This window comes from Trachemys scripta, chromosome 8 (assembly GCF_013100865.1).
Source record: "Trachemys scripta elegans isolate TJP31775 chromosome 8, CAS_Tse_1.0, whole genome shotgun sequence".
NCBI classification, from domain to species: Eukaryota; Metazoa; Chordata; order Testudines; family Emydidae; genus Trachemys; species Trachemys scripta.
The window spans coordinates 67,516,499-67,535,022 of NC_048305.1; the positions used below are offsets into that span (position 1 = coordinate 67,516,499).

At 37.2% G+C, this 18,524-nt stretch overlaps 1 protein-coding gene across 3 annotated transcripts in view; it reads left to right on the forward strand.

Annotated features, from left to right (window-relative positions):
* Positions 1–18,524, forward strand: part of VAV3 (vav guanine nucleotide exchange factor 3) — a 247,202-nt gene that overhangs the window by 215,585 nt on the left and 13,093 nt on the right. For all 3 annotated transcript variants that reach the window (XM_034778743.1, XM_034778744.1, XM_034778745.1), the window contains 5 exons: positions 1,341–1,406; positions 7,380–7,414; positions 9,571–9,687; positions 10,374–10,461; positions 15,972–16,101. In XM_034778743.1, the coding sequence (XP_034634634.1) occupies positions 1,341–1,406; positions 7,380–7,414; positions 9,571–9,687; positions 10,374–10,461; positions 15,972–16,101 (436 nt within the window). The remainder of the gene's footprint in view (positions 1–1,340; positions 1,407–7,379; positions 7,415–9,570; positions 9,688–10,373; positions 10,462–15,971; positions 16,102–18,524) is intronic.

Here is an 18,524-nt window from a genome sequence, read left to right on the forward strand (position 1 = left end):
AAGAGATCTTCAGCAACAACTTGCATACGTTTACCTCTCACTATGCTATCACCCAACATGCCAGATGCAGCATTCAGCAGGATGGTGCTCCAATCAGCGATTCCTTAACTCCGACCCCACATCTGGGTGGGAGTCACCTGATTGGAATTGACGTGAACAAGCACTCGAAGAAGAAAAGACGGTTACTCACCTTCTCGTAACTGTTGTTCTTCAAGATGTGTTGTTCACGTCCATTCCAATACCCACGCTCCTTCCCCTCTGTTGGAGTAGCCGGCAAGAAGGAATTGAAGGGGAGTCGGGTTGGCAGGATCATATATTGAGCACCATGAAGGCGCCACTCTAGGGGGTTCCACAGCCGACCCAATGGGAACTGCTAAGGGAAACTTCCGAAGACCGTGCACGCAGCACGCGCACACCTGATTGGAATGGACGTGAACAACACATCTCGAAGAACAGTTGCGAGAAGGTGAATAATCATCTTTTTGCAGTACATAGCACTTACATACTGCAGTGCTTTGTCATTCAAGGATCACAAAGTGCTAGGTGGGTCAGTATTGTTATCCCCATTCAGTGGTGGGGAAACTGTCACACAGCAGAGATTATATGACTTGTCCAAGATCACATTTTCTTTGCTGCAGTGTTTACTCAAGTGATGCCCCTAATAAACGACTCTTAACTCGAGTGTGGTGGTGCTTTTAAATCAAGTTGGCTGAGGGTACCGGCTGTGTCTGGAGTTAACACAACTGATCAACTGCTAAGGACTTGTCTGCATGGGAAGTTAGTGCCCAGCAAGCTACAATGTGCATTTACAGCACTAGCTACTCTGCACTTACACTGCATGTGGACAATCTTACCATGCATCAGAAGTGCCTCTGTGTGCTTTAGGTTAATATGCTTTAAAGTGCTAACCATCTTAGCTTGGTGCTCACTAACTTCTCTTGTAGACAGGCCCTAACACAATCACACTGTGCAGCTCAAGAGTTACTTTGCAGCATGGTTGCTTACACTTCAGAATAGTTAACTCAAGTTACCTACATTCGAGTTAACTCTGCAATGAAGATTTAACCACATGAGTCAGTGACATAATTGGGAATTAGAACCCAGATCTCCTGAGTCTAATCCTCTCACTCTATCTACCGGACCACTCAGATTTAACCATTTGTAATTATTACTTAGTTACAGAAGTCAAGAAATTATTACTTTACAAAATTTGAGTAAGACTGGCACTGAATTTTAGAACTTTTACTCTTTGTTTATTTAAATGAATCCCTGTGCATACAGGATTGCTTCCAATCTACACAGTCATTTGCTCACAATGGGAACTTTTTGTCTATTTCTAGGGTAGAAATCTAGTCACAGGGGAGCTTGGCTACTTTCCAAGTGATGCCGTAAAGCCTTGCCCATGCGTAAGTACAAATGTTTAATTGTGTTTGTCGGTATAATAGTTTCCTCAGGAACATTCATAGGAAAAGTTGCCTGGTTCATACCAGGGTTTCATTAATCCTGCCTTGTGGGAAGCATTATTTTAGTTTTTGTGTTTGTATGTTACATTTGATGTTGTTTAAAAATATAACATTCTAATGCTTTTGGTTATTGGATTTAAATTGTAAGTGTTAAGCAAACATGCTCAAGAGATAGATTTTAACTTTTGGGAGTTTAATAAATTAAATTGTCTAAAGAGTTTTCAGATTAATACAGTCAGACTATAGAACAAATATATTGTGCAGTAAAGCTGTTGGCTTTTTTACAGTGAGATGAAAATGCTGTGGTTTTAATCTGTTTCCCAGTCACTTTGAATTACAGAGAGAGATTATACCATAAATAGTGAGTTTAAAAAAAACCCTGTAAAAGTAAAAATAGAATAAAGAACAAACAAATGAATAAATAAACCCTCCAACCAGATCTTTCAACATACTCCTGTGTCCCTGAATGCTTTGACCTGCCTGTGTTTTGTGTTAAGAAGACAAATACTCTCAAAATACTAAAAATTGCAGCAGGATAATGATAAGAAAAATTAATTTACAGTATGTACTCCTAATTTTTTGTATGAGCATGTTAATATATTTTGCGCTCCTTCATTGTGACTTCCATAATACTTTGGATCATATCACCACTGTGTTACTCCAGATTTAATGTAGTATAACTCCATTGAAATTAGTAGAGTTACATTGGTATTAAACCAGAATAATACAATGGTTAAGTGGCTCCCTTGCTTTGCTGTAAACATGCTTTAACTTGATTCAGAACTAAATTCAACTCTATTAATAAATCTACTTTGATTACAACATTCAAGATGTCATCATGATGGTAATGTTATTAGGTAGAGTCACCTTTTAATGGATACAACAGTTTTGACACATTATGATAGGCCTTTAAGGTTGAGATCAAACCTTAGCTCCAAAATAAATCTCTACATTAGTAATACATCATAATATTGTTTAACAGCAGATCAACATATCTTTTACCATTTATAATTAGGGTTGTCGATTAATCGCAGTTAACTCACGCGATTAACTCAAAAAAATTAACTGCAGTTAAAAAAAATTCATGGTTAATCGCATTGTTAAACAATAGAATACTAATTGAAATGTATTAAATATTTTTGGATGTTTTTCTACATTTTCACATATATTGATTTCTATTACAACACAGAATATAAAGTATAGAGTGCTCACTTTATATTATTATTTTTAATTACAAATATTTGCACTGTAAAAATGATAAAATAAATGGAATTTTTAAATTCACCTCATAGTGTAGTGCAATCTCTTTATTGTGAAAGTGTAACTTACAAATGTAGATTTTTTTTTTGTTCTATAACTGCACTCAAAAACAAAACAATGTAAAACTTTACAGTCTACAAGACCACTCAGTCCTCCTCCTTGTTCAGCCAATTGCTAAGACAAACAAATGTATTTACATTTACGGGAGATACCGCTGACTGCTTCTTATTTACAACATCACCTGAAAGTGAGAACAGGCATTCACTTAGCACTTTTGTAGCCGGCGTTGCAAGGTATTTACGTGCCAGATATACTAAACATTCATATGCCCCTTCATGCTTTGGCCACCATTCCAGAGGACATGCTTCCATGCTGATGATGCTTGTTAAAAAAATTATGCATTAATTAAATTTGTGACTGAACACCTTGGGGGAGAATTGTATGTCTCCTGTTCTGTTTTACCTGCATTCTGCCGTATATTTCATGTTATAGCAGTCTCAGATGATGACCCAGCACATTTTAATTTTAAGAACACGTTCACAGCAGATTTGACAAAACGCAAAAAAAAGTACCAATGTGAGATTTCTAAGGATAGATACAGCACTCAACCCAAGGTTTAAGAATCTGAAGTGCCTTCCAAAATCTGAGAGGGACAAGCTGTGGAGCATGCTTTCAGATGTCTTAAAAGAGCAACACTCTGATGCGGAAACTACAGAACCCGAACTACCAAAAAAGAAAATGAACCTTCTGCTGGTGGCATCTGACTAAGATGATGAAAATGAACATGCATCGGTCCGCTCTGCTTTGGATCATTATCAAGCAGAACCCGTCATCAGCATGTGTTCTGGAATGGTGGTTGAAACATGAAGGGACATATGAATCTTTAGCACATCTGGCACGTAAATATCTTATGTCGCCGGCTACCACAGAGCCATGTGAACGCCTGTTCTGACCTTCAGGTGACATTGTAAACAAGATATGGCCAGCATCATCTCCTGCAAATTGTAACCAAACTTGTTTGTCTGAGCAATTGGCTGAAGTAGCACTGAGTGGACTGTAGGTTCTAAAGTTTTACATTGTTTTATTTTTGAATGCAGTTATTTTTTGAACATAATCCTGCATTTGTAAGTTAAACTTTCATTATAAAGAGATTGCACTATAGTACTTGTATTAGGTGAATTGAAATATATTATATTATTTCTTTTGTTTTTTACAGTGTAAATATTTGTAAGCAAAAATAAATAAAATGAACACTGTATTCTGTGTTGTAATTGTAATATATTTGAAAATGTAGAATCATCCAAAAATATTTAAATAAATGGTATTCTATGATTGTTTAACAGTGCGATTAATCTTTTTAATTTCTTGACAGCCCTATTTATAATCTCACAATCCTGTTCACAGAGATACTTATCATTCCATTGTTACTTTAAATTTAAGGCTATGTCTACACTATGCAGCTCTTAGCAACACGGCTGTGTCACTACAGCTGTGCTGCTAAAAGGCGCGCAGTGTAGCCGCTGTTTGTCGTTTTTTGTCATTCAGTTGCCGGTTTAGACATAGTCTTAGTCCTGTTAAACAGAGTGACAAAGCAGATGCCCGATAAAGATAATATACGACTCATCAAAATGTTATGTAATAGAGCTTAACTTTTTTTGTAACCCTATTACCATATTTTATTAAGCATAAAGGCTGTGGCAGTTTAGTGTCCCACAGTCATGCTGGATGGTGTTGGGTACAGTCAGCACATGCCTTGAGCTAGTGTCAATCATTGGAGCTGCCCTGTGGATTTGGAAACACCACTCTAGGGCAGTACCTAAGATAAATATAGAGGGCTACTGTAAATACTGTGGAGACCATATTTATTTATCGGGCAAAATCAGCTCATTTTGAAAGAGTACCACTGTAGTTTAAAGTGGGAAACTCACATAGTTAAGAAAAAACTCTTCTGTTAAAGCTACCACAGCAACACAAAGATTACTTAGTGTCTAGTGACATAGCTTTCTGCTAAATTTAGAAATATACTATTAAGCAGAGGATTGAATGAAAATAACATGATTTTACAGTATGAATAAATATTATTCATGACATGTTAGCAACGAGAGGCATAAACTGACAAGAAAGATGAATTGAGTCTTCACCACTGCTAACTTGGAAGGGGAAAATATAAACATCTTATTATGACAAACAATGCAGTTAAAGATACCGAAACATCTATCTGATTTTTAACGTATTATAACTTGTACTATTATTAAGTGTTACAGTCTTTACAACCGGCCAATATAAAAATGCCCAGAAACAGCATAAAATACATATATCAAAAGGCTTTAGGAATGAATATTGAATGAAAAAATGTTGAGTTCCAGAATATCAAATTCCAGTCCCTTCTCAGCTATACCTATAAATGCTTTATTCTTATTGCAATATGCAGTATTTGTCAGCAGACATTTTTATACCATATGAATAGTATCAGAGTCTGTGTCTTTTGTTCAGTTTTCTCACTGCGGTTGCTTGGATTTGGATGTATAATACAGTGCAAGCCAACAACTTCTAGTACAATGTTTGATTGTTTTCTTTTTTCTCTGCAATGGACAATCTTTATTTTACAACTCAACACACTCGGGATTGAAAAGGATTAATGATTGCTGTTGTTCTAGCCGTTTGCAACCAAAATGACCTGCTATGATAGATGAGCCAAACCAATTCAGAATTTCAGATTCCATCCAATATAGGACTGTATGGGAGGGTAGTGGTCTTCCTAATTGCCACTACTGTCTTGCCACTGGTACACTCACATCAAGTAATTTGAACTACTTTCAAAACTTTATTCTAACAATACAAAACATTCAAAAATGTAAAATTCTGTAGGCTAACATAATTATAGAAGTATCTTACATATAAAGACTGGCTTTATATACACTGGGCTTTTTCCTGACAGTTTTTGAGTGGAGCAGCTTCACTAATGATAGGAAGGTAGGAGTGCTAGCTGTCAGCATTTTTAACGTTTAGACCGTCTCTCAGCCAGGTGGGAATGATGCCTGAGTCCTATCTACTACGCTGTTGGTAGCAACGGCCTAGCTGGTTTCATTCTGATATAATGCTGCTTTATTTTCCTAGTGCTTGTCAGAGGTTCGTGTAGGGATATGAGAGAATGTGTCACCAACTAAATCCCACGTCTGTTGTAGCTAAGCTTTGATGCAATGGTGTTACAAATGGACAGTATACTTTTTGAATTTGTTTAGGCTGTCATGGCTTTGGAGATCATTATAGATTCACAGCTGCTCTCCTTCTTGTTCTCTTACAACATATACTGACATTTGGCTAGCAATAATTCCATTCCGGATCTCTTTGCATTTTACAAAAGCCTTCCATTGTTCTGGTTAACTCTTGCCCTCTCTCCCCCAATCTCTCTGCCTAGTCTAATTGCTTTTAACACCATCCTGGGTGGGAGATTTATTATCATACAAATAAATAGGTCACACTATTCTTAGAGCAGAACTCTTTAACATATTGACAACAAATTCACACTAGTGGCGCCTTTGTGCTTTGGGGAAAATACAGTTTTTGGTGATAATGTAATAAAGATTCTCAGCATTAAAATCATAGATTCAGATGCATTCAAATAAGGTTAAGAGGCTGGTTATCTGTCCAAAGTACCTTTTACAAAAGCACTTAGGAGGAAAAATTGGCAATCACACAAAATGCCCAGGGCAGTAAGCAGGACTCTGTGAGCTCTGCAAAGGTCATTTCAGAACCTGAACCTTACAATTTGGATCACAAGGGTTGGAAGCAAATCAACACTATGCAGGTTGGGAAGTTCAAGCTAGCCAAACTTGTGCCCTCCAAGAGGGTCTCAGGTTTTGGTATCTGTTGGTGGGGAGCATGGAAGTCAGCTGGGGAAATATTCATTCAATTCACATATTGTATATGCATATATATACTATCCTTTTTTGTATGTTTGATTTTAGTATATTTTAAACTATTTGAAAATTAAATAAAGCAGGAACACATTTTGAAAGGATAACTATTTAAATTCAAGTTTAAGAGTAAAACTTTGGTCATGCAAATGTATTAATAAATTCATACAATACCTCAGAAATGTATGGATTATTCAGTTAACCATCTCAAGAGATTATATAACATGCCACCTAAGCTTTTACTTCAACTAAGAATAGTGCCTTTTCAAGGCAATCTAATTCAAAAAGCACTTAGTGAATTTAGTGTGCATCATTGTACATTCAGTTGCACACTTTAATGATGCATTGCAACAATATGCCCTATTAGATGAGCATTTTATGGATGAAATGAGAGTGGAGGCACTGCCAAAATCCACTTCAGATAGATTAAGAAAAAAAAGCAATATGGAATTTGTAGCACTTATCTGTCCAAAATTTAAAAAAAACTCCCCCAACAACAACAACAAAATACATTAGCTTAATATTCTGTCCTGTTTTCGGACCTATACAAGGTATTCACACTATTAATTTATTCTGAGTAAAGTAGACTAATAGATGAAGAAATGTGATCAATCTGATTCTTATCCCCCCGGTTTGATGTAGGGTATTTGGTCATTAGATCAGTGCTAACTAATTTGTGAGTCAATTAGAAAAATATTCTTTAAATAATTATATTCTATGATATCTTTTTACACCCTAGGTGCCTAAACCAGTAGACTACTCTTGCCAACCATGGTGAGTCCTGAACTAGTCCTATGAAAATCACGTTGAAATGGACAGCCATAGAGAGAAAACTGTGTTTATCACAATCTAATTTAAATTGCTTTAACCTTTCTTGGCTTCTGAAGAAGGTATTGTGTAGCAGTTTTAGAAAACAACACTGACTATGCACTGCCTAAAAGCATTTCTCATATAATAATATGCTTAATGATTTTGACATTTTGTTTACAAGCCTATATATACACAGTCTGTATCCCAGAAGTCTCTAAAGTGGTATAAGAAAAAATCAGTACGACATGAATTATGCAAGAAGATCTTACATTTTAAGTGGCTAAACAAAATGAAGAAAGTGATATTTTGTTTTGTGAATAATTCTGCTGAAATTTTGTTAGACAGAAAAGCTATCTATTAAGTGATGTAAATGGACAATGTATCAACTGTACAACCACTGTCAAAGTGAATCATAATGTAGTGTAAACCCTCTGCTCTGGAGTGAATTTGACTTAAAAGGATTATAAATGCAGAGTGACTGATTCTGTTTTTACAAATTTATTCCTGATTTATACTGGGTTGCAGTAAGTGAAATCAAAATCAGATCCACTGATCCAAACAAAAAAAAAAAAAAGCTTTCATAGACAGTGAATAAAATCCCAAAGGGAAAAAGTTGCTGTTTTTAATTTGATTCTAGCTTCAATTATGCTCCTTATAGTTTTGACAGAAGAAAGGACAAAAATAGCATTGTGTTCAAAACCTAAAGTTGAGGTTCTTTCAGGATAAAACTTTATTTTCTAAGCATTTGTAACTTAAACATGGGAAATTGCCTTAGGCTGAAACTTGCCTTAAAAAGTCTCAGCCTGGGAGCTCATATTTTGTGATAATTTGAAGAACATCCTCTCTAATACTTTCTTTTAAAATTAAAAGTAGCCCTAAAGTTGAAATTGGAATTTTTTTGTGATATTTAAAGATTTTTTAATGATAGATTAAGTAGTGTAACTATATATACAACTAGATTAAGAATCTTAATGTATTATAGTTATATGTATTCATTTTAAAAAATTGTGCACAGTACTGGTTCCAAATATTGACTGAAATTATTCTGCTTTTAAAAAGTAAAAATAAGCAATTGTTTCATTTTAATAAATGCATATTTTTCCCCAAAGTTAAAAATGTAGGCCCCAATTCTGCAAGCAGATCTCTGCAGGCAGACCCTTATGGAATCTTTTGTCTCAACCATTTCAGACCTGGCCATAGTTTAGGGCTGAAGTAGATTTTGAATCTCATCTGTTGGGTTTTAGTCTGCACATTTACATTTTAGCCTTTAGAGTAAAATAAACAAATATGAATCAAATGAAATTATTTTTGTTTGTTTAAAAACAAAATTAGTGCATCAGTTGGCTGATTCTCCAGTCTCTTACACCAACTTCATCTGAAGTCAGTGGAGTTACACTAGTACAAGACTGGTATAACATAGTGTATATACAAAATATTTCAAATAAGTAAATTCCATCACCTGGTCCAGGCCACTGTTTAATTATATTTTCAGTATAGGCCCCAGTTTAGCAAAGTACTTCAGTATGTGCTTAAGTGCTTTTGAAGTCAGTGGGGTTTAGGCACATGTTTAAGGTTTTGTCTGCACTACCACTTTTGACGGTAAAACACACCCCAAAGTTTCACCAGCAAAATTGCTGGTCCCAACATAGCTAATGCCGCTCATTGGGGGTGGTTTAATTATGCCAGCAGGAGAGCTCTCTCCTGCCAGCAAAGAGCAGCTACATGGGAGACTTTACAGCGGCACACTTGTAGTGGTACAGCTGTGCCGCTGTAAGGTCCGTAGTGTAGACATAGCCTAAAAGTTAGCACATGCATAAGTGCTTTCCTAAATCGGGATGAACTTAATCTTTTGCTTCAGTGCTTTTCTGAATAGAAGCCATAGTCCTTTGTGCCCAAAAGTGGGAGAGTGTATTGCACATTTTACCATTACTTATAAATTTCTGTGCTTTTTATTATTTTCCATCACAATCTTGAAATACAGTTCATTTACCAGTAGCTTTTGACATATCTGTCATTCACCATCTCATGTAAAATATTGGAACATTAAATTGTGTATTGGAAAGACCTACTGAACAGCTTCAAAGATGAGCATGACTAGTATTTATTTGCTTTCTCTGCAGGTATGCAGGAGCAATGGAGAGGCTGCAAGCTGAGAGTGAACTTATTAACAGGGTAAACAGAACTTACTTGGTGCGACACAGGACCAAAGAATCAGGAGAATACGCAATAAGCATTAAGTAAGTGGGACAAGCACTTTTACAGAAATAGATTTCCTGTTTTCATTATTGCCTAGGCAGATGTTTGTAATCAATAAATACAGAAAATCATGAATCTCATTGCAGCTTAGATAATCATCTAATATCCTGTCATTTAGTACATAAAAATATCAGTAGCTAGAAAAGTAGTTCAGGCATATAGGACAAAAAGTGTAAATCAGCAAAGCTCCCCTGAAGTTAATGGAAAGATACCAGTTTACGGTGGCCTCTTGGATACCAACAGGCAATTGTTTAGTCCTGATTCAGCTCCTGCTGATGTTAAGGGGAGTCAGTTCAAGTCTTTAGTTTCTAGGACATTTCAGTAAAGAGTGTGTTAGCAAATACATTTCAGTAGAGTGTGTTCTATCAGCACAAATTACTAAGAGAGTCTTGTTTGTTTCTGCATCGATCTTCAATATGAACTTGAAAGCAAGCAATATGGGATCCCCTGATTAGAAGTAACTTTTTTTTCAGCATACAGGCTACATCTTCATTCATACACTAATAAATATATTTGGTTAATTAGATGTCAACTGTGTATTGGCATGGATATACATTTTGTCTTTAGAATTTATTCATGTAGTGTTTTTGAGGTATGCCCTCGGGTAATTATTGATCACCACTGATTAAAAACACATTTATATTAATAAGTTATTAATTGCCCACAGGTACAATAACGAAGTGAAACACATCAAGATTTTAACAAGAGATGGCTTTTTTCACATTGCAGAAAATAAGAAATTTAAAAGTTTAATGGTAAGTATTGATTAGGTTTTTTCAGTGTGCAATTCCCATGTAACTATTGCTGTTAAAGTACATGGTGGCTCTCTAGATTTGCAGAAATGTGGTATGCAGAAATACTTTCAGGTTAGAATCATGTCCATCATTCCTTTATATATTTGTGATGTTCAGTCTTAGATGTCAGTGAAGATGGTGTTGGTGTATGCTTAAAAATATTTGTATGTAAAATTAGAGCCAGCTTGGGGCCCTTCAGTGATATGCTTGAGAGGGGAAGAAACCTGCACATGGTCAGCAACTGGTGAAGTCTCTGCATTCACCTGAGAGCAGAGATTACTCCCTGGAGTATTCCTTATCATGCTAACCACCCCAAAAAGGGCAGGGAGTAGGCTGGACAATGACCCCTGCACATCTAACAAGCCTTAAATGTCAGGGGACATTGTCCTGCCTATTCCCTGGTCTGTGCTAATAGGGACTATGCTACCCCAGAAGAGAAATTTTGTTTTTCTGTCACACATCAATATAGGCCAGTGCCTGTCGAGCACAGTCTGGTGCTTGGATTGTCTCTACCCAAAGAAGTTTTTTTTATTGTTGCTACCACTGGTTCCGCTCTTACCGTGTAAGTAGTAGTGTTGATAAGGCTCTAGGTGGTTTCTGGCATTTTCAATTTTGTGTTGGCTAACCCTGTTGGGACCAGCTCTGTCTAACCCTGTTCAGAATGTCTAGTATATATAGAATAAACTTTGTGTCTTATCTATCATGGCACTCTCAACACTGACAAACTGTTCAGCTTTCAGCTGAGGAATCCCACAAGCTATATAACCAGCGTTGTGTCCCTTTATAGCATGGGTGGCCAAACTTACTGACCCTCTGAGCCACATTCGACAGTCTTCAGAAGTTCAAGAGCTGAGGCGCATCTGCCAGGGCTTGGGGCTTCTGTCCCTCGGGAGGCACCTGCCAGGGCTCGGGGCTTCAGCCCCACTCTGCTGAAGCCCCAAAACCCAGCAGGCATGCCCCGCGCTGCTGAAACCCCAAGAGCCTCCTCCCCATTAGGTAGAAGCCCCTATCTCACCACCCCACTGCAAGGCGGGGGTCCTGAGCTCTCCCCTTCCCCCTCTGCCCAAGTCTGGTAGGTAGAGAATAGAGGGGGTTGTGTTCTTTACCTGTAAAAGAGCTGCATGCAGCTTGCGAGCCCCAGTTTGGCCACTCCTTGTCTATAGCAAAGGGGGCATATCCAGAGAATGGACCTGTGACTGGAGTGCTGACATACTAAAGAAAACCTTAGCTGGAGTAATGGCCCATTGGGGTCATTGTCACCCAGCCTAAGTAAAACAGCTGCTCTAATTTATGATGGGGGGCCAAAGTGTCGTGGATTGGGGGAATGCAAAAGTGGTCCCTCCCGCCACCTTCAGGTCCTACACCAAGCACAGCTGAGCCACGCTCAAGAATTGAGCCCAAGTCGTCATAATTGTACAGTGTGTTTTCATTTTGTTACTGATTTAAAATGTTTCCCCAGAATCCTCTGGTAACGGGGAGAAAACCTTTTGAATCCTGAAATCTTCTTTGGACGATTTTCTCAATAAGAATCCTGACCCTTTATTTTGTTAATACTTATACATATAAGGAGTCTGAATGAAGTACCTCAAATGCATTTGTAAAATTTCACCAAGCAAGCTTTTGCTGGTATGGTGTTAAGGGAAGCTAGTTCAATATATTATATTTAGATTAATCAGTTAAATAACACACTGCACCTTTCCTGCATACTGCTTCAAAGCACTCTACAAACAATATATTCAAATGAAGGATAATGCAAAGCAAGAACTGGGAGGGATGTTGCAAAACAAGACAGTCTTAAGACTTGATTTAAATTTAGCACATGAAAAAAAAGGGTTCCAGTCTTTAAAGCAAGAATATTCTGTGAGTGACAAGGAGTTAAACCAAGATCTACACTCAGTGTGATCCTATCTCAAAAAATCCTCATTTGAATGCAAGCAGCATAGACCCCATGGCAAGTACACTCCAAGCTGATTTCACAAACTGATGTGTGTCTTCACTTGGCAGTGAAGTTCTCTTAGAACAAGAGCAGTGTGCCCAGAGATCTCAGTTTTGATAACAAGAGAGCTCAGTAGAACTTGCAAATGCATGAGGAAAGGGGTAAACAAACATTTCAGTAGTCCATTTGGGAAATGATGAAAGGGATATCAATATCTTGTCGAGACATCTCATCTGGAGTCAGATCCTGTAGAATTTCCTTAGGTGATGGTGAGACAGTTTTACAGTGTGTTTGATACAGATCTCAAAAGAACGCTGCAAATCAGAAATAACTACAGGATTGCCAGCTTCGAAAGCAAAGGAATGGAGCTCCCATCAAAGGCAACAAACAGGGAAGATAACAGAAACCTATGCTGAAAAGGCCCATCAGTAGCAGTTTGGCTTTGTTAACATTCAGTTTGAAAAAGTTGCTTGATTCCCTAACTGTAGTATTATAAAGTATGCCATGCAATGGTAGAACAGACTGGTGGATCTATGTGAGCACCATTGGCATGTGCCATAGACCAATTACTTTGCTGTAGAGACCAAGAACATCATCAATACTGTCCAGAAGAAGCAAGTAAATCCAGTACTAACTTAGTTTTTAGAATGGATCTATGAGTGGTAGGGAAAACCAAATCAGCTATCATGAGAGCCCAAAGCAATGACCTGCAATGGCACTGTATATTTCTTTTAAGGTAATAAACAAAAGTAGGAGCTCTCCAACCCTGCTTTTTATTTATCAAATATACTGTGAAAACTATGGCTGTCATGTGGAGAACTTAGGGTGCCTGGCTATAACATGTAAGAATCCAGTAATATAGGGCCAGATCCTCAGCCTGTGTACTCGTATCTCAATTGACTTCAGTGGAGCCTGGTTTACATTGGCTGAGGATATGACCATTCATCTCTCTCTAGACTTGTCACAGTAGATGTGTCTATCAAATGTTTAAAGTCATCATTTTTCAAATCATTTAGGTGAAACTGTGTTATATTGAACTTGCTTTGATCCACCGTAGTGCGCAGCCCTACCCCCACGGAGCACTGCTTTACCGTGTTATAGCCGTATTTGTGTTATATTGGGTCGCGTTATATCGAGGTAGCGGTGTAGTTGATATCCTGTGATCCTGACATAAAATTTTGCTAGGCATGGGGCCATTTCACTGATTTGTCAGTTAATAAAATCTGTCCCGTTATAGCAATAGACTTACTGTCTTAACCAAACATCATCAACTCCTCCCAACTAATCTGTACCAGGTTACACACCATTCATTTTGGTGTTTCATATACCAGGGAATCCATTTCTGAATGCTGCCTACAAACCACCCCTTCTAGTGCCTGTTGCCTTGGTAATTTGAATGCCAGGGTACTCACTGATTATTTGTGAAAGCCACTTGCAATGCTGACATTGTAGCTTGCCTGCTGTGTTAATGTAAGATAACGGAATCCCAAATATTTCTTTTTGTTCCTGGCTTTTCTGTTTACTTGTAGTGCCTGGAGGTCAGTGATTGTGAACTACTAAAAGCAGGTGTGGATTTTACTTTTGGTTTAGACTCTACCTTTGAGCCAGCTACTGAGACGTACAACACTGTACAACATGGGACTGAAGAGCTCCAAAATTCAGTTCAGAAGTTTACCAATAAGACTGTTTTCATGAACTTACACTTAGTGCACTAGAACTTGGCTGAATAATTTAAGGGTCATTTTATTCATTGGAATTAATTTATTGCATGGACCACTTTAGATTTTTGTAGGAGAGCATAGGCTGGTTTTGGGGGGGCTTGTTTATAAATCAGAATGAAATTATTGCTTTTTCCTTATTTGCACTGAAGCTTGGCCTGATTGATTTTGTTTTTGGAAACTTAAACATGGCAGAACAAAATGGGATTATTGAATGAATTGGTGACGGGAGTTAAGTGTTTACAATAAATGAATTACTGTATTTGATTTTGAAAAACGAAATGCCATGCTTGAAGGAACAGAATAATTAACTGAAGTGTGTTTGCTTTGATTTTCCTACTCAACGTTTACCCTCATTCCTTACTCTGTAGAGAAACTCTGTACTGAACTTATTCACGTAAATTTGTTGATCCAATCCATAGACTGGCTCATTCAAATCTAAGGACTTGTCTACACAGTAATGTGTACTGCAGGGGTATGATTTCTAAATCACGCTAACGTCGCTCATTTAATGGTCTCTGTAGACCCTGCTGGTGTGCATCAAATGTTCACTAGTGTGCTTTCACAAACATACATTAAAGTGCAGTAGGGAACATCTTATGCACACCAACAGGATCTACATGGACCACTTAATGCACAGTATGTTAGTGTGCTTTAAATATCACAGACCCATTGTGTACATTGCCCCACCACGCAGACAAGCTTTAAGAGTTGCATACTAGATTTGAATACTGCATAGAAATATCACGAGTTCTTAATGTTTGGAGGTGTTCCTTCATATTTACAATGAGAACTGTATTGTATTGTACCTCCTTAGCTTTCATATTCTATTTTGGCAAATATTTTATGAAACATATGGAAAATTCTCAGATTGGATCCATGGAGAATGTGAAAAGCTGTGTACTCTGGATTTATTCCTGATGCCATCTGATACAATGCACATTATCTTATGAAATGACCTTGAAACCTTTACGTGGTCCATATACCTGAGGAGAAAGCACCTGTTGATTATAAGGCTCACACTGTTATCTGGTGTCTGTGTTTTCAGAAAAAGATTTGTGGATGATCATTGTTTATCACTGTAGTAAAAAGCTGACAAAGTAAAGATAGGTACAGTGAGTAATTAGCAAGCTGCTGACCTCCCCTTTTATCTTTGTTCCGTAAGGCAAATATTAATTAATCAACCTGATTGAAAGGAGTAAATACTCCTTTCAAACAGAGAAGTGCGATTTTTTTTTTGTCCTATAAATTTGAATCAAAGCATTAGTAACTCAAGTACAACAAACTAAATAGAAGGCAGTGATACAAATAGGGTGTTGAGCTCATCTATGCAGGGAGTAGGTATTTTAGGTAACATGTATGTATATTTGTATGTACATGTATGTATAAACTTTATGTATATTTACTGTGCAGTTATCCATTATAAATAGAGTTGGGTGGAAGTTTTTCAGCAACTAATAATCTCACCAAAAATGCATTTTTCAGGGCACCGAAACTGTTTGTGAATCTAGGTAAAATTCAGCAAAAAGTTTAATCTGCAAAAAAGATTTTTAAAATATCAAAACAAAATTTTGAAAATAAAATGCCAGTTTGACCCAAGTGAAATATTTCCATTTCTTGAATGAAACCAAATGCAATTATTTTCAGGGTGTTTTTTGTTTTGTTTTGTGTTTGGCCCTGAACTGAAAAATCAATTATTTGCTCAGCTCTAATGATAAGATCACTTGTATAAGAAAACTATCATTAACTGTATATCTTACTGTTGAAAAGGATGCAAATTAAATTCCCAGTAATGTTTTATTCCCTCTTGCTCAAAGGAACTTGTAGAGTACTACAAGCACCACTCTCTCAAAGAAGGTTTCCGAAGTTTGGATACGACTCTTCAGGTTCCATACAAGGAATCTGAAAATTCAGATGAACAAAGGAGTAATAAAGCAAGCAGTAACTGTGAGTATTATCATTTTACATATTATTTGCTGTTATTTTAACACTAAAAGCATAATGATATTTATATAAACATCTTCATTTTGCATTTTTGACATGTAACTAATTAATATGGTAATGCGTTCAGCTAGGATTTTTCTACAGCTAAGCATAATCAGATCTGCCAACAGGTTTATGAACATGTCTAGTGAGACTTCCTTGCTGCCAAACTTAAAATCAGGTTAGTGTTCAAAAATCTATTAGAAATGCACGTGAGAGATTTAATTTGGAGGCTGCCTAGTTTTTGCAGATGTTTACATAGGCGGCACTGTTTTCAGTTACATGCATAAATAAGTAACCATTTCTAATCTTATATTGAGATTTAAATAGATCAGTCATCTAATATAACTGCATTTTTGTAAATTAGGGTGTCAGTAAAGACACACACACACAGTTTTTCAAGTAATATGTCATTTGTTGAATCATCTCATTTGTTTTTTTATATCTGTCTTTTAAGGCCATAATTTGCAAGCCTGTACAACACTTCTAAAAGAGTTTTCAAAATACATACCATATAAATACCTGTTAAAAGACTTTGTATTTTTGGAGTAAATAGCTACAATATGTGTCAAGTATCAGAGGGGTAGCCATGTTAGTCTGAATCTGTAAAAAGCAACAGAGGGTCCTGTGGCACCTTTAAGACTAACAGAAGTATTGGAGCATAAGCTTTGCGTCTGATGAAGTGGGCATTCACCCACGAAAGCTTATGCTCCAATACTTCTGTTAGTCTTAAAGGTGCCACAGGACCCTCTGTTGCTTTTTACAATATGTGTAATATTGCTCTTATGAACATGTAACATGTTCCATTTTAAAGGAAAGTCTATAAAATTGTTATTGCCTTTTTAGAAGTTCATTGCTATTTAAAACTGTTATGTGGTCTGTTGAAAATATTTAATTTTTCCCTGAAAGAACATTAGACTTCACAGCATTTCAGGCAATGGCCTTATCTTTGCACTGCACCAGATAAGAGAAGAATATAAAAAATAATGATGACTTCAACAATATGAAGACTGCTGTGAATGAAGATACAGTCAAGTCCAGTGTCTTGTGGCAATGATTTTGACTATTCCATCATTTTCACTTACTAGATTTCTTCTTGGATTTTCACTTGTTTAGCTATACTCCATGGACATGCATATATAATTTCCAAGGGACTTTCTAATTTTTATTTGGTAAAACGGGAGCATTAGGGGAATTTTAGGACACATTATTTTCAGATTATTTTTCATCCATTTTCATTGTTTTTCTTTGTTTCTTTCTATCATCCTGTTTCCTCTTTTCTTTCTTCTCTTGTTTTCTTTCATTGTTTCCCCTGGGTGTATACAGTACAATTAAACACCTGTGGCTGGCCTGTGTCAGTGGATTTGGGCTCGAGCTATGGGGCTGTAAAATTTCAGTGTAGACGTTCAGGATTGGGCTGAAACCTGAGCTCTGGGACCCACCCACTTCCCCAAGCCCAAACATCTACAGTGCAATTTTATAGCCGGGTGAGCCTGAGTCAGCTGATATGGGCCAGCCACAGGTGTTTAAATGTAGTGTAGACAAACCCTATGAGTTTTTTGAGTTTTCTCCCTCCTATTGTATCCCATGTTCTCTCAGGACTTCATGTCTGTTCCTAGTTATTCTCTGTCCTTGTCTCTTTTCAAATGATCTTTTCCGCCCATTATCCTATCTTCCTTCCTTTCCCCCTCCCTCTCAATCTCTATCCTCTTTTCTCCTCACCCCTACCTGGTGTGGAGTGCCAGGGCAGTGACTAGCATGAGGAGTGTACCCTGCCTGCCTTACCTTTGTGTTTATTTTGGTTATTCTCTGAGAGGAGCAGAAAGGAAGCACTGCCTCTTCTTCTTAGACCAGCTGATAGGAGGGAGGCTCGGAAGCAGGCATCTGTATCACATGTAAGAGTATTAACATATAGGAGAAATATCACAACTTTTGCAAATTTCTTCATGATACAAGATTTTATATAGTGCATATTCCACTTCCTTCACTGTACTCCAGAAAAAAAATCTGCCTTACAGGAGTTCAAAAGGGATTATATGGAAGAACAAGAGAAATTAATGTGGGGCACTTTCCACTTAAGAAGTTTGGCAGGCTTGGCTTTGTGCTATGTTGAAATTCGAACATTTTTCCACTACATTTGCTGGTGGAAGCTGGAAAATTTCCCTCCAAGGCCAAATTGATGAAAAGTCTCTCAATTCTCAGATTCCCCGTGTAAAACAAAACCCAGATTGTTTGATCCTGGATGACACTTTGGTTAATGGATTTGAAGGTTGTTATAAATCTGATTGAGCTTTTCCTTCTGGACACTCCAGACTTTAGTGCTGGACCCAAACCGTGAGTCTAGTGTTCTCTTGAGGCTCAGCAGAGTTTAGGCATTATTTCTGACT